Source organism: Phacochoerus africanus, chromosome 6 (genome assembly GCF_016906955.1).
Source record: "Phacochoerus africanus isolate WHEZ1 chromosome 6, ROS_Pafr_v1, whole genome shotgun sequence".
Classification (NCBI taxonomy): Eukaryota; Metazoa; Chordata; class Mammalia; order Artiodactyla; family Suidae; genus Phacochoerus; species Phacochoerus africanus.
Window position 1 is genome coordinate 25613840 of NC_062549.1, and position 18072 is coordinate 25631911.

At 33.8% G+C, this 18072-nt stretch overlaps 1 protein-coding gene across 2 annotated transcripts in view; it reads left to right on the forward strand.

Moving 5' to 3' along the window:
• The window catches only part of CSMD3 (CUB and Sushi multiple domains 3), a 1203192-nt gene that overhangs the window by 1011978 nt on the left and 173142 nt on the right, over positions 1-18072 (forward strand). For both annotated transcript variants that reach the window (XM_047783389.1, XM_047783390.1), the window contains 3 exons: positions 3279-3392; positions 3862-3957; positions 5530-5733. In XM_047783389.1, coding sequence (XP_047639345.1) covers positions 3279-3392; positions 3862-3957; positions 5530-5733 — 414 coding nt within the window. The remainder of the gene's footprint in view (positions 1-3278; positions 3393-3861; positions 3958-5529; positions 5734-18072) is intronic.

Here is an 18072-nt window from a genome sequence, read left to right on the forward strand (position 1 = left end):
TTTTTTAAAGAGGACCTGATTATTACTCCCATACAAATATAAAATGTGTTAAAATTATTTAACTAATTCATTAATTAAAATTGTTATTTGACTCATTAACTTAAGCCTGTAAGATTCCACGGAAGTTCAAAAAAGAATTCAAATAACCAAATTAAATTGATGGATTGATAGATAGATAGACAGACTACTGAAATGAATTTAAAAACCTAAAAAATAAGTCTGTCCATTGGACAACAATAATCCTATGCATTACGCCAGAGACCCCATAAACACAGGTGACCCAGAATTATGTGTTAGACAACACTTGCTTACCAAAAATCAACATCCAGTTACCTTTTGATCCACCTTAAAATATTTCACTTTTTTTTTTCCTACATAAGTCTCAACTATGCAGAGTACAGTTTGGCTATTCAGAATATTTTAGAAGCAAAATACCTACTGCTAGCTGAACATAGTAAAATTAAGTAAATTAAGACATTTACAGACAGAATGGGAAAGGAAACATAGGGGTAACCATTTACTTCTTGAGATTTCTGGCCAAGAAGGGGAGATTTGGTTCAGAAATATAACTTATCAACTGAGTAAAATAATAGTTAACCTGGTAATGTGTTGGAAATCTCATCACTATGAAAACTTTTTTGATTCTTCACAGTACAAAACACTTATTCATTACCCTCTCAGAGTGTTTTTCTAATAAAAGCTATCGTTAATTTAAATTTCTTATTGGCCATGTTACTGCAGAGTAAGGTTGAAGTTAAGGGGAAGTAAGCTTACTGATGGGTTAATAAAGCAAGATTCAACAGGCCACTCTCTTGCCCACCACCCTTCTCAAAGTTCTCCTCAATCTCTTCACAGCAGGTGCAGTTACTAACACCACTCAAAGGGTATTTTGAGTCTTCTGTTTTTATTTTTTTGTCTTTTTGTCTTTTCAGGCCCACACCCACGGCATGTGGAGGGTCCCAGGCTAGGGGTCTAATCTGAGCTGTAGCCACCGGCCTACTCCACAGCCACAACAATGCAGGATCCAAGCCATGTCTGCGACCTACAGCACAGCTCACAGCAATGCCAGACCCTTAACCCACTGAGCGAGGCCAGGGATTGAACCTGCAACTTCATGGTTCCTAAGTTGGATTCATTTCCACTGAGCCACGACGGGAACTCCTTTTGAGTTTTCTTTACTTAATGTAATACAAATATGCAGTGTTACTGCTATGTCATTAAAAGTTACAGTCTCAACATACCTAATTTACAGGTGACACAAAACTCTGGTCTATCTATAGAGAAGTAATAGTTAAGAACAAGAAGCCTATAGGCAAGAAAAAAGAGGAAGTGTTTTTTTGTTTGTTTGTTTGTTTTTCTTTTTTCTTAAAGAAAGATCTTGGATCACTGTATTCTGGTTGTTTTAGATGTTGTTTGTAAATGTGGTGGATTGCTTGGAAGTTGGACATATTTCATTGTGGAATATTTGAGATATTTAGGAAGACAGAGGTAAAGGATGCTTAATTGTAATGTTTTTCTTAATGGCTTGCTAGAAAGATATAGAGAAGGAATATTATCTGTCAAGAGCCTTGTTGCACAGCATACTTGATTTGGCAAAGTTCCTGTAATTAGACTACCTAGATTTTTTTTTTTGAGGGAGAGAGCAGCACTGACACATGGAAAGGCAATGGCAACATCTGCATTACAGTAGAAACTTTTAAAGACACAGCTGAAACCAGACCATCCAAACACCAATCTAAATAAATGCAAAGACTGAAAACAAAAACATTCTTAATATTTTAGGGAAAGTTGTTTTTGAATGTTATGCTTGGGATTCCGTAGACCTAAATATGGATCGTTTAAAAAGGTATGAACTGGATATTTTTCATATGACTTGGAAACCATTACAATAATTGACTACATGTATCTGAGTTGTTAAAGCGTACATTTGTTTTCATGACTTCGAAGAAATGTTCAAGGAGGATTATTTATGAAATTCACCCCTCTAAGGTTCAGGAATTACTCAAAGCAACAACACTCAAAGCAACAATTACTCAAAGCAAAAATCTCTGTGTTTATTTTCTTTTACCCCACAGAGAACTGGACTGAGATCACCAGCTTATTTTAGCAGACCAAAAAATATGTGTAACTTTGTAGCTATAGTATTATGTGTATGAGTTCATATGCAAAACTCAGCATATTTCAAATGAACAAGGCTGTCTTCATATGACCACCATAGGATGGCCATAACCTTGATTTTATGTGTAAAATATGAAGAACTTTGTGAAATGTATAGTTTAATTACAGTAATGAGATTTCAAATTTATAAATATTACCTTGATTTTGCATTATTAAACTTAAAAATTACAGTCTTTAAATCCCACAATTGTTCTAGTCAATGAAATGTTTTAAGGATTAATTTTTTTACCTATTTGATTTTTTTTAAAACAAAATGCTAGCTGATTTCTGCTGTAGAAAAGGTCCTTCCTTGTAAGCTACAGTTTGGGTAGTTTCTACATGTAAAGTTAATGTAATACATTATTAAAGGAAAAGTACCAAATGAAGTTAAAAGGAGATGTGTATAAAAACCCACTGGTGAGTACTTAAGATCTGTACTTACCATCAAAGTAGTAATTTTTTAAAATTTCATATCTCAATTAAAATTAAAATGTCTCAGTTGCTGAAAAGTCATAAATTATATGTCTATTTTGGCAGAAGATTAATAATAAGTATTTAGGAATCATTTTTAACTTAGAATGTGAATTAAACGCTATACCTTAAAAGTATCTTGCTGCACTTATTCTAGTGAAACTATTATTTATAATGGAATAGCATTTTAAAAGCAATCTAAAATAAATCCCCAAAATTAAAACTTTGTCTGTGCTATTTAAAAGAGGGAACAAACTTAGAAAAAGAGAAGAGAGTCACAAAGTGAAAAGAAACAAACAACTGATGGAAAAATCAAAAGTAGTTATTATAAAGAATTAATCACCAACCTTATGATTTCTGAGCTAAATTAAATGTTATACCCATGTAATTTACTTAAACAATAGTCTTAAAATTCTACTGCTTTTAGGTCATGGTCATTACTCTTATGACCTGAAATACACATGTCTGTCATATCAAGCAATTGGCACCTATCCTCTTTTAAAGGTAGAAAAGAAAAAGATGACTATTATATTGTAATACTTTGTTCTCTCTCTCCTCCTCTTTCTATTTTTTTTTGTTTGTTTTTTTGTTTTGTTTTCGTTTTTGGATGGTTGGTGATTTGTTTGCTTCTCCTGGTTCCTGTTGATCAGTGGTGTTTGGCCAGTTTGTATTTTTCCAGACATCACTCCACGATGTTGTTGAGGTGTATGATGGGCCAACTCAGCAATCTTCTCTGTTATCTTCCCTCTCAGGATCCCATTCAGGTATCCTTTAATAGAACTGCCATGCATTAGTTATTGATTACAGACTGACTTTGATTGGTATTATAGTGAAAGTTGAGATTTATGTCATCCATGTTAGAAATAAACTGAAAATAGAATCATTCTTTATTTATAAAAAAGAATAGAAACACAACAGTAATACAATGCTTGAGAAAAATAAAACCAACTATTTTGGGGGATTACAATCAAGTAAATGTAGTGTTTAATGTCATATTTAAAGATTCTTTAAAGAATGAAGCAATTTTATCAAAATGTACTAAAAGCCTTTCAAGTTAAAATGTTGCAGTTGAAGCTAAACCCAAAGAAAATATATTGTCAGTGGTAGGATATATTAAAGTAATTTGATAGACCATAGACTGACGTTTTCAAATGACAGTGTAAATTAATATAATTTGTTAGGTTTACTGAATGAAATTATTTATGATATCTTAGTGTTTGTTTTGTTGAGTAGGAGAATCACTTCCACTGAGTTCAGGTAATCAGATCACAATTCGATTTACTTCAGTTGGACCAATAACAGCTAAGGGATTTCACTTTGTTTATCAAGGTAAGTGACCCTGTAGCATAGAAACACACTAAGGAATGATATAAGTTTCCATGCTATGTTCAGCATTAATTCAGTTATGAGATCCTTATAACCATATAGGGGAGATAGAAACTGTGTGTTTTTTGAAACACTTTTGCCCTGTCCATTCCTGTTATTAGAGCACTATTTCTTTGACCAAAGTTATAAAAGACCTATTGCTTCCATCATCATTCCCAAGTTAACTGCATGCTGTTCCTTCCTTCCAGCATACTGTTTTCAAAACATCTTTTTTTTTTTTTTGCTGACAATTCTTCACTCTACATACTCTATTTCCTCATAGTCTAGCATTCTAAGCTAAAGATGTACAAACTTCTTGTGCTGATGTACATAGACATACCAAGCAAATCATTACTCCATTCTAAAGTTTTAGTTTCTCAACTTTCTTCATGGCTATTAAATATTTTTGTGCAATTCAAAGTCAGTTTACATAGGTTTTTTGTCACCTTTTATAGACAACTTTCCACATTATATTAAACTAAATTAAGAGCAATCATCAGAATATTTTGTTTGAATTATATGTGATCATGTAGTCATTCTCAAATGTATCTTGAACTTTATTCATAATATATCTATAAACATTTGTGATTTGATATTCTTATTAAACTTTTATTCCAATTATAATACTGGCTATAATAGTACACTGTTTCATTTTTAATAGTTTTCCCTCTGTAAACAATTCATGGTATTAGGAATTTTAAAAGGCACTAAACAAATTAAGTTATTTTCGCTCAAGTCACATAAGAGGAACCAATCTATTTGGAATTCATCCTATCATTTTTTGGGCTGTTGTCAAACTTATTAATCCCATCTGTATGTGTTTTAAAAAGAAAAAACATCCTGTTATCATTCTATTTTACTTAATCCAAAAAAAGTCACAATTGAAGGATATACCTATAAAGCCTGAAAGCAATTTCAAATTTGATATTGTATGATTATTAAAATTAAAACTTCTATTGTTGTTAATCTGTCTGACTTCTGCTTAACCTGAATCTAGTTACTGCCTTCATCAATAACAAACATATTTTGAACAACTAAGTTTATGAACATGCTATGAAATTAATCAAGTGTTGTGTTTGCTTTTTAAATCTATGTTTTAAAGGGCTAAATATTGTAAAAAAAAATCGACATTACATTATGTAACCGGACATCTGTTTTTTTTGTAAGCTCTTGGAATTCCAATTTAAAAAGGAAAATTACGTAACCTTCAGTTATCATTCCATTAATTGAAGTATCTAACTCAAGCTATATTGTTATATTGATGAGTTTGTCAAACAAAAAACAGAAAAAAAAAATAATGTTGTTTAAAGGATCAAAATAAAATGTTTTTAAATGAAAAATATTAATGACAATAGCAGTATTCATTTTGAATTGTATATTATGTATGAAATTTAAAACTTTTAGAAATGTGTTCAAATGGTTAGCTAAAATTCAAGTTAGTGAAGATTTCTTTGAAATCTGTTTGCATAGTTACATTTTGAAATCTGTATCTCTCTACCAACTATGAAAATAAAATCAACAATTATTTGTATGCAGCTGTTCCTAGAACAAGTTCCACCCAGTGCAGTTCTGTGCCTGAACCAAGGTTTGGAAGAAGGATTGGCAATGAATTTGCAGTTGGTTCATTGGTTCTTTTTGAATGTAATCCAGGATATATCCTCCATGGATCCATTGCAATTAGGTGTGATACAGTGCCGAATTCTTTGGCCCAGTGGAATGATTCCTTACCTACCTGTATTGGTGAGTATACAAATTTGTATGCTTTGTGACTGAAAATATTATAAAACAAATTTAGTTATCTTGACTATTTGAACACTCCTATTTCAAATAAAATAGTTTTATATTAAATTTTAAACAATGTATTAGTTATGATATATCTAAATATGTAAATTAGAGTGGCTATTTGATGCAGCTGAGATGTGGTGCAATCAATGAAAACATAAATGCGTATTTCCAATAACACAGAATTGGAATGCTACTGATAGGGAATTATTAGATGCAAATATCCTTTGAAATAAGTGTTATTTTCACTTTTAAGAGTTTATGCAAAGATTTCTATGCAAATATGTAAGGAATTTATCTATTTTTTAAGGATCACAGAAGTGGATTTTTGTCATCAAAAAAATTAGAAAAGTTGCATTAGTAAATGTTTTTTCTTTTCTCCATTAATTACAGATATGATATGTATAAAATACAAGAACATTTCCCAGTATTTCACAAATATAACTAAAAAACACTTCAAAAGAGAAGGCATAGAGTTAGCCAGAATTCTCATTATTGCAAACTTTATTTTTCTAGTATTATATCTAATTTATATTGACAAAATATATACTTTCTAAACTTGGCCCTGCTAAGTTACTTGAAGTAGATTAAAACATTTCCTAAGCCATTAAAAAAAATTGTCTAGAATTTTATCATATTTTGGGATCATTACAGTGGCTTTTGGATCTTGTAGAATTCTATGAATGTGGAAAATGCAGATGGTTCAAGAACATAGCTGGAGTTTTTTTTTTTGTTTTTTTTTTAGTTACATGATATTAAACCAAAAGAAGAGTAGTAAAGTTTAATATCAGGTTAATAATAATTCTAATGAATTATTTCTCATTAAAGTTTTATTGGTAAGTGATTTGGAAATGAGAGGAAGTTTTTTTTTAATAAAAGATAAGCAAAATTTTGTTTTTATTTTAATAATCTCAATTAACTCTTTAGAGAAGAGCGCATATGCAAACATATAGTTATAAATATATAAAAGGTATTTTTAATTCCACATCTTACCATATCTAAAGATAAATTATGTGTTGATAGTTTTTGTTAAAATATATTTTAAAATTTTAATTGATATGATATGGAAGGGATACTCATTTGTACTGAGGAAGGAGTGAAGGTAAAGCCTGGTGATATACGTTCATGGAACACACACTTTGTATAGGACATAGCTGCTTTAAATCTTTTACCATTCACATCAGGTATTATTAATAATTGTGCTGGGGAAATGGTAAAAACCAAGACTCAGAAATCAAAAGGAAGGATGGATGGTCACTTGTTTTCTCTACTAGTTCTATATTTTCACCCTCCAAAACAGATATACCTACCATATTTCACAGGGTATTGTTCTTACAACCAGTGTTTTAGTTCTTCCCACTACAATGAATGGAATGTGAATTATTCTTTTATTATTTTGTTTGTTGAAAACCACATGCAAAAAGAAATTTGAAACACTGAAAATCTGTAAATGACTCTTCAACTTTCTCACCTATCAGCTAAATATCCAGTTTCTAATATGATTACCATTTACTGAATGCTTACAATTTGCCAGATTCTATGACGAGTAATATAAATACATATTTAATTAAATCCTCACAGTAAACCTAAGGATAAGTTAATCTCAAAATTTAGAGATGAATAAACTGAGTCTTTGAGAAGTTAAAAAAATATATGGTGACATAACCTAATAAGGGTTAAAGTGGGGCAGAATTTGAAAGTAAAGTTTTCTGCCTCCAAACCTCAATATACATGATAGAAGGCTGCTGTTGTTTATGTCTTTGACTTATGAGCTAATTATTTCCTAACTGGATTTCTATATCCTATTTATAATGTGGAATTTCTTGACCTGTTACAGTATATTTTTGACGGTCAGCAAGTAAAGGTGAAAAAAATCGTTTGGACTTGCTGTTCCTTCTACTTTGCACCTAACATAAAGCCAGAGTTAATAGAACTAAGAGGTCTTCTTTATATAGTTTTATACTCTCATAAGAGAAAATAGAAAATGTTCTTCCTTCTGAGCTACAATTTAGATTGACTTCATACTTTTATAAAATACTAATAAATAAATTATCCTAAAAGACCGTGAGCTGAAAGAAAGGTTCCTATATGGCTTGGCCATAGTTAGTCATACAATATGCATAAATTGGAAATTACATTGCTTTAAGTCAGTTTAATAATTAAAGAAAGACACGTGGTAATAATAATCCCTTTAGCCACACAACGGATTTTTAAATATTTCTCCATAAATATCAGGAAAAAAATCATTATTTCTGCCTCATTTTCCCAGTAGTTATTTTTATAATTTCTGTCACTTTGTTTTTTCATGTGCATATTGGTATTAACAATACCATATAATGAAAGATAACTGAATAAGTAGCTATCTTTGTTTTATTTCATATGAGATGAAAATTCCCTCAAGATAAAAGTAGAGTAATATGATGATATACAGAAAGTCATGAACTAGCTCATTAATCTTTAAATATTGTCAAAAACATTCATCTATTTACTTAGAATATTCAAAGAATCTGCATATTCAAAGCAGTGAAATTTAAATTTATGTATTACTCCTTAAAGTTCTGTTTTTATATTTATATGTTTTTATATTTTAATTAATGGAGAAAATTTGTAAAAGATCATGTAAAACTGAATAAAGTCCTCACAACTGAGAATTGTAGTAGGTTCTTAGCATGAAGGTTAATTAAACCATAGGTAATGGTCTTAGGCTTTGACCTTAACACTGAATTGTGGTGAGTTATTACATGATCCTGGAAATTTTACAAAATCTCTGATTCTCAACTCCCATCTCAATATAGTAGGAAAGTTATAGGTTTATTGTGGCTATTAAATGATTTAAAGACTTGGCATAGTCCTTGGAAACATATTAAGCACTCGAAAATTAAGTTGTTTTTGTGGTTGCCAAATTCTCTACCATAAATCCATAAGTGCAAACTTCAATCCTTTGAAAGTATTGGATTTAGACTAAAGAATTTATATGCAATGCTGATAAAATATTTATTTTATTGATATTTATTTGTTGATATGTTGTTTTAATAACACTTTAAAGTTATTACTTATAAAAATTATCTTCCAAAAAGATTTTTACATCTTGGAAAGAGCTAAAGGCAAGGACTTCTATCATTCTTTCTAATTATAATAATTTAGAGTTCCTTGAAGGCAAGATTTTTCTTTGCAATTAAAAATTTTTAGAAAGGTTTTGGGAAATGTAATGACAATTTTCTTGAGAATAATAGTAATTGTTTATTAGAATATATTATTTAGGGGGATTGTGAAATTTCTTTCCATCTATTTATGAATTAACAGAAAATTGGCTGAAAAGGAACAGAATTCTAACAATAGGTGTATATTCATGATTTGGTTTATTTTTGTTGGTAGGGATCTAAAATACAAAAGTTAAAATTAAAACAATGATTACTACAATTCTAATTGGTCTTGAAAATATATATTTAACCAAGGTATGCATTCTGCATTTTCTTCTGACTCTTAAATATTCAAATATTACATTATCCCCTCCAAAATTTTCTTTTGTACATTAGGTATGAAGAGATAGAAAGGGGAAAGAGATAAAAGGGAAAAATGAGTTGACATTAAAGAAAGAAGAAAGAATCATGAAAGAACAGTTGAGGAAGAAAGGGAAAGAGGAGAAAAGTAATATATACTGTGAGATGGAGAGTAGAGAATAAGAATTCTATACTATACACCTAAGCCATTTTTGTTTACAGCAGAAGACAACCCCTATTCTACATAATTATCACAAAGCTCATCCATATATCAAATGTATCAGCTGATTAATCCCAGTATTTTTTCCATAATAAATAAAATTCCATGTTAAATAAAAGGAAAGTCAGTCCGTGTTATTATAGATTCATTATTTTAGCAAGGACAGGTGCTCCTACCAGGGATTAAAGCCTATGAAAGACTTTAAGACTGCTGTGATTAACATGCAGCTTCAGGAGTAAATGCTAGTGGACTTTCTCTAGCCTAATGGATTCAGCCTCACTCTTTTATTTTTAAGGGCAAAAGATGAGGGACTCAGGAAGCATTACAATCTCCCTATCAAAAGCCCCTCCATCTGTGGTTCACTGGGCTTTTTGAGAAACATGTCACTGCATCTATGGAGAGTTTTTGTTTTTGTTTTTGTTTTCCTGGGCTACACCTGCACCATATGGAAGCTCCTAGGCTAGGGGTCAAATGGGAGCTACAGCTTCAGGCCTATGCCACAGCCACAGCAATGCCAGATGGGAGCTGTGTCTGTGACCTATGCTGCAGCTTGCAGCAGTTCCAGATCACCTTCACACACTGAGTGAGGCCAGGGATGGAACCCACATTCTCATGGATACTAGTTGGGTTCATAACTTGCTGAGCCACAACAGGAATTCCTTATAATGAGTCTTTAAACATAAAGCGTACTACTTTCTATTTTTCATTGGTTTGAAAGTACATATTTTGAGATTAAAAAATTGTATCAGATGACCTCTATTTCCAGCCAGTTCACACAAAAAGAACATATTACCTTATGCCACTTAAAAATAATTTATACCTTTTTGAACAGATGTAAATCCAAAAAACTGAATTTATAACAAAGGACATATGGGATTTGTGTGAGATAGGAAAACGATTCTAAATGACACTCAGATGGTAGCTCAGTTTAAGATTTACCATTTGGTCTAACTGTTAGTCTTTACATAAATGAAAATATACTTTGCATTTCTATTTTTAACTATAAATATTTTTTTTAGTTTCAAATGTTATGAATAAAAATGGTTACGTCTTTAAATGTTCAAAATATTCAAAAAAAGAAAAGGCCAGATATCTTAAAGATTCAAACATAAGAGTCAAGTGCAGAGTTATCTTAGGTTGATATCAAAGAATTATCTTTATTTTGCATTCATTTTCAACATCTGTTATTTGGGTAAAAATGTTAATTGCTTCAAGACCTTTAAACTTTCTATTCTTTCTGCTTGGAGCATGAACCCTCCAAGATACCTTTGGGGCTTACTGTATTGCTACATTCAAATCCACCTAATTATCTTTCTTGGCCATCGTATCAAAAATAATTTCTACCACTCAACTGCCAGTTTTTCTCTATGCCCTTATCCTGTTTTGTTTGTTTATGTTTTGTTTTATTTTTTAACAGCAACCACTCATCAAATTACAGTTTTTTCCCCCAATCTTTCTTACCTTCTCTCCTTGCCACAATGTTGTGTTTTTTGCTAAACAAAAAGGGGACTTGACACATATGAGATGTTCAATAAACATGTGTTCAGTGAATGAATTTTAGCAAATAAGTATGATAATTTCATGAATTTTTGTAGAAGTAGAACAGCTTGCCAGCTCCCCATGTCCAGAGTCCATGTTTTTCCAAATTCAGTCTTTCACCACTTGGTGATACTCTTATTCATTTTGCTTGCTTTAAGTTTCAAGAGATCAGAGAATCCATAGGAAAGATGCGTAGTTAAAACACAAACAATAGATTTACATATTATGTAGGTAATTTTATTCTGTGAAAATAAATCTCTATTTATACTTGACAGTTTAAATATAATCTTTGACAATGTATTTGCAAGATTTTATACATAGTAATTATATTTTCTTTGCCTTCACAGGTTAACAAATGATCATTTAACAGCTTAGGCCAAATGAGTGTCCAATTCAAAACAAAACAATGCCCTACATTCCTAGTGATTTCTATCTCAATTGTAATTGTTTCAGTTTCACAGTTCTTATTAGTGCTATCAACACTTTCATTTATTTCTGTCAGAGTAAAGCAGAATAGAATGTTCAGTAATTTTGCAGAAATTGACAGACTGAAATTAAACTGTTGGCTGGAAAGCAGCCCTATTAGGTATAATATGCAAGTTGTACTTATAGTTAAAATGGTCAAGTAAGTTAGCGAATCCACAAATTTAACTAGCCAGTGTAAGAAAATTATATTTAATAATCTTATACAAATCTGTCAGATCAAGCTATTCTTAGATAAATTACAATAGTACTGTTAAAAGAATATTGGACATGAAAAAGTAGTAAACCTGAAAGATTTGCCAAAGACTGAGTTTTTAATCTTCCAAGTTTGACCTTTGTTACACTTCAGATTCTTAAAATTTTAAGTCTCTTAAAACCCCAAACTCTCCTCTTTCTTACACACTGTGATTCAGATAACCCCCTATAGCCACTAATAGCTCTGACAATATATGGCCTTTGGCAGAATTTCTTTTAGTGGGAGGCATCTTTTGAAAGGTTCCTGAACCTGCCCTTTACTCCCTTTAGGCAAAAGTCTTTAATTAGCTGCTTATCCCATCACCCTTACCAGGTTTTTTTGGTTTGTTTTGTTTTGTTTTGTTTTCCCCCAAGTCCTTTAGAGACCCAGGAAGAACTATTTGTACTTTATTGGCTCCATGGCAACACCTGTCTGTACCATTTATCTCAGAGGGGGGAAAAAGATGAAGAATACATACAGTATCTGGATCCTCATTCATTGGTTCATTTATTCACCTATCCATTCATCCATGAAAATGTTAAGTATAATGAATAGCTCTCTCTCTCTCTCTCTTTTTTTTTTTTTTTTTTTTTTTTTTTTTTTTTTTAGTGCTGCACTTGCAGCATATAGAAGTTCTCAGGCTAGGGGTCAAATCTGAGCCTCAGCTACTAGCCTATGCCACAGCCATGGCAACACCAGGACTAAGTAGCTTATGCAGCCTATACTGCAGCTTGCGGCAACGCCAGATCTTTAACCCACTGAACAAAGCCAGGGATCGAACCCACATCCTCATGCATGCATACTAGTCTGGTTCTTAACCTGCTGAGCCACAATGGGAATGCCAGAATAGCATTTACTAGTATTTGTATGAAGTATCATTAGGCATTTTTCTCATTTAATATTGACACTGACACCAGGATGTAAATAAGAATATTATTTCTCTTTTATAGATAGGTAGTAAAACCCCTATGGTTTAGAGACAAAAGAAGAATTAAGATTTGAACACAAGCTGCTTGATTCTAATGTATGTTCTCTTCATCTATATATTATACTGTATGATACAGATTATAAGGGAAATTTATAATGCATCCATTTTAAAATAGAAAAGAAGTGCTAGGGTAAGTAATATACATGGGAAAGGAAACTTTGTAAAATATCATGTATGTGGTAATGCGTGTCTGGGAATATTTTTATAATATATTTTGTTGGTAAAAATAAAAAATTGAAGTGGAATCAAATATGATTTGTTTAGGAAAATACTGGGAGAAAGGAATAATGCAGGAATGGTAAAGAAAAGTAACTTGTAATCACAAGATAAACAGAGATATACAGCCAATCACTCAGTAATTTACTTAACAAGCATTTATTGAATGCTTACCAAGTGTCAGGCACTGTTCTAGGCACTGGTGACATAGCTGTGAATAAGAAAATAAGATCCCTGTCCTTAAGGAGTTCACATTTTGTTTAGCTAGGAGTAAGTACTATGGAAAAAAGTAAAGCAGGGCCTGAAAGTTAGAGGAAGACATCTGGGCATGCTACTATTTTATATGCAAGTGAGATGAAAGGAGGAGGAGGCATATAAAAGTCCAGGAGGTAAGCAAATATATAGACTATGAGGGTGAGAGAGATCTAGTCATGTTCAAGCCACAAAAAGAATCCCAGGTGTCTGGAAAAGAGTGAATGATAGCAAGAGTGGTAAGAGTTTGGAGAGGCAGAGCAGAGGCCATGTCATACGGAGCTTTAAAGGCTGGGGAGAGTCAAAATTTTCTCTAAGTAGTGTGGGAATTCATTGATCCAGGGAGTGATGTGATCTCAGTTTCTGGAACATCACTGTGAATAGTGTAAGGGGCAAGGAGTGGATTAGGATTGGATTAGAAGCACTAAGAGTGAATAGAAGCCAATTGCAGAAGTGGAGGGCAAAGGTAGTGGTGATTTAGATAGGAAGGTCATACTCAGTGATGAGAATTGGTATACTTTGGGATATATTTTAAGAAAGAGCTGACAAAGATTTTTGATAGTTTGAATATAAGTGTAAATATGAATTTGAATAATAAGAAAAAAAAGATGAGTTCTAGGTTTTTGGCCTAAGATAAGTGGTGCCACTAACTGAAATGGAAAATAGTATAGATTGGGGAGAATTTCAGAAGTATTGTTTTGGGTGTGTTAATTTTGAGATACTTATTAGACATATTATTGTAGGACTCTGGGTAGAAGTCATGGCTAGAGATAAAATTTAGTAGTCACAGTGTGTAGATGACATGGAAATGGATCCTGTTAATGAGGGGTGGTGGTTAGAAAGAGATGAGAAGATGGCCTAGGTCACAGAGTGTTCAACATTTAAATTGAAAAGATCAGAAGGAGAAGGATGAGCTAAAAATTATATGTATATATATATGTATATATATATACACACACACATATATACACATATATATACATATACACACATATATACATATATATACACACATATATACATATATATATACATATATACACACACACATATATATATATATATATACACACACATATATATATATACATATATATATATATTTAGAGAAAGTGCACAGACAGTGGTATAGAAGAAAAACAGGAGAGTGTTATATCCTGATGAGCCAAGCAAAGGAAGGCTCTGGTGGATGGAGTGATCACCAATGGGAGATAATTACTTGTAGACTGAGTGTAACACAAATTAAGAATTGAATACAGGGGAGGCAAGATGGCGGAAGAGTAGGGGGACACGCTCGCCCTCTCCCACAAACACACACAAAAAAACACATCTACAGGTTAAACGACTCACACAGAACAGCAATCAATCACTGGCAGAAGAACCTAAACTCCAATAATGGCAAGAATCTCGTGACATAACTGGGTAAAACAAGAGGAAAGAGGAGAGTGAGAGAAGGGGAATCTGAGCTGGATGGGTGTTCCCGAAAGGGAACTGTGAAGGAGAAAGGGATCCCACACCCTGGAAAGTCCACCTATTCGATGGAAAGATCAACCAAATTGGAGGGATCTCCAGATGCAGAGAAGAGTTCAGCAGTAAGTCTGAGTTCTGAAGAGCAGAGTGAGAACTAAACAGATCATCTGAACTACTTACTGGCACATTCACCAAAAACTGAGACGCTTGGGTGGGGGCTGGGCACTGAGACCTCAGCTCCAGAGCTGAGTCCCCGGGAACTGGCTGGGTGGGTGGTGCTGAGACTGCTTGGGGAACCAGGAACCAGTCTGTCCAGTTGTCGGGGCAGAGACTGCCTGGGAGACTAGGGAGCTGAGCATTGTGGGTGCAGGGAGCAATATGCTAAGGGCCAGGGGGTGGAAAGCCACATCAGAGGGAACCTGGGAGAAGAGCTGGATCTGCAGGAGAGACAAGGCACCAGTGTTGGGGAGGGGAAAGGAGAAGGGGTGGGCCACCATACACCCACACCACAGTGAGCTCACTTGCCCACCAGCTATCAGAAAGCTGTGCTTCCCAGTGCATCTCCCCTCCCACTACCCCTTGTGCATGCATCAGACCCAGGGCTGCCTGCCATCCTGGAGGGCTGGCCTCAACACTTGCCAGAAGCCTACCACCACAGGGGCTTTCCCTGTCCTGGCCTGCTTGCCCTCTGGAGGGGCTACATCCCCACGGAGCAGCACCCAACACCACCAGCCCCTGGGAAAAGGCCTGCAGCCCAGAAAAGCTAGAACAAGGTCGGCCAGGCCGTGATAAATCTGCCTCCATTCTCATTCAGTCCTTCCTATTATGACTGACCTGAGGAAGAGCCTCTTAGGTCCTCAGTGACCCAGATAGCCACTCCAACCCTTGGGGGGTGCTGCACTCATGTGGAACAGCTGCCCAGCACCACCAGCCCCCTACAAGGGCCCCACAGCCTAAAAACACCAGAGCAAGCTCTGCCCGGTTGAGTGAAATCTGCTTCCATCGTGATGCAAACCTCTCAGTCCTGTCTGCCCTCAGGAAGTCCTCCTTTGCTTCAGAGAGACCCTGTCAGCCCCATCCACCCTCTAGAAAAGCCACGCTGCCTCAAAGAAGACTGACCAACAATGCCAGCCCTCAGGAAACATTCCACAGCAGTGACAAGGCAAACACTGCCCAGCCACAGAGAGTACAACTCCATCAGGAAAAAGAAAACAACAAGCAAGATGAAGAAGCTGAGAAACCACCCCCAGTTAAACCAACAGGAGAACTCACCTAAAGCAGTCAACAATGAAGCAGATCTCTGCAGTCAGACAGACCTGGAGTTCAAAAGAGAAATAGTGAAAAGACTGAAGGAATTAAGAGAAGATATGAACAATAATGCAGACACCTTCAGAAAGGAACTAGAAAATATAAGGAGGAGCCAAGAAAAACTAGAACATTGATTTGCAGAGATGCAAACTGAACTAAGGGCAGTAAAAACCAGAATGAATAATGCAGAAGAACGAATTAGTGATGTGGAAGATAGAATAATGGAAATCACCCAATCATGTCAGCAGATAGAAAACCAAATGAAAAAGCATGAAAGCAATATGAGACCTATGGGATAATATAAAGTGGGCCAATCTATGCATAATAGGAATTCCAGAAGGAGTAGAAAAAGATAAGGGAATGAAAATATATTTGAACAAGTTATTGCTGGAAACTTCCCAAATCTAAAGGATACTGAGTTCAAGATACAGAGGGCCCCAAACAAGTTGAACCCCAATAGACCCACACCAAGACACATTATAATAAAAATGGCAAAACTTAATGATAAAGAGAGGATCCTAAAGGCAGCAAGAGAAAAGCAGAATGTTACCTATAAGGGAATCCCCATAAGGTTATCAGCTGATTTCTCTACAGAAACTCTACAGGCCAGGAGGGAATAGCAAGAGATATTTAAAGAGCTAGAAGGAAAAAATATGCAACCTATCACTTTAAATATATTTAAAATAGAAGGGTAAATAAATTTTTTTTCCAACAAACAAAAGCTAAAAGAATACAGCAATACAAAACCCAGGCTAAGAGAAATATTGAAAGGGCTTCTCCAAACCAAAAAGAAAGGGAGGAGGAAAAAAAAAAAAAAAAAGAGGAAGAACCAGGATTGAGGAAACCACAATCAGAGAGCAGTCACTCAAATAAGCCAGCATACAGATTTAATCATGAACATGTTTCAAACAAAATAAAATTTAAAAAAAAATTCATCAAAATCATAAAATGTGGGCAAGGGAAGTAAGGAAATAAATAGACCCTTTTTTTTTTGTTTGTTTCTCTTCTTAATTTTAGTATAGTAATGAAGTGCTTGAACCTACAGGATCATCAAGCTAAAACACACAATTATAGGAAGGGGTTAGCATACTTAAAAAACAGGGCAACCACAAGCCAAAACCAAACATTGTATTCACAAAAAATGAAAAAAAGGAAAAAAAAGAAAGAAAAAAAAACCAGAAAATAACCGGAGACCATCCAACCAAAAAAAGAAAGGAAGAATGGAGAACCATAGAATCAACTGGAACACGAGGTTTAAAATGGCAATAAATAATCATCTATCAATTATCACCTTAAATGTCAATGGACTGAATGCTCCAATCAAAAGACACAGAGTGGCTGAATGGATAAAAAGGCAAAAACCTTCAATATGCTGCCTACAAGAAACTCACCTTAGGACAAAGGATACATATAGATTGAATGTGAAGGGGTGGGAAAAAATATTTCATGCCAATAGACATGACAGGAAAGCAGGAGTTTCAATACTCATATCAGACAAAATAGACTTTAAAACAAAAGACATAAAGACAAAGAAGGACACTATTTAATGATTAAGGGATCCATCCAAGGAGAGGATGTTACTATCATCAACATATATGCCCCAAATACAGGAGCACCCAGATACATACAACAAATATTAACAGACATAAAGGGAGAAATTGATGGAAATACTATCATAGTAGGAGACTTCAATACCCCACTCACACCAATGGACAGATCCTCTAGACAGTTCTTTCAACTTAGGATCAGCACTTCATAAATCACTTTTTTTTCCCCTATTTTGAGGGTGAATCTTTGTCTTACAATTCTTCCTCTACTTCTGACATGCTACTCTCAAATCATTCAAAACTGTGTTTTCTTTTTAAGGGAGCTAAATTCTTTCTGGACAATTTAACCTGATTTTGTATATAATCCAATAACATAGATTTGTAATAAGAAAAGACATGACAATAACTTTCTTTAAAATATCTATCACATTATTATTTTAAAAGTTTGTTTAAAAAATTATCACACCTTATCACTATTATTTAAGAGTCTTACCCTAGGTTTTTGCATTCAGTTTTAGAAGTGATATAAAGCTGTATGA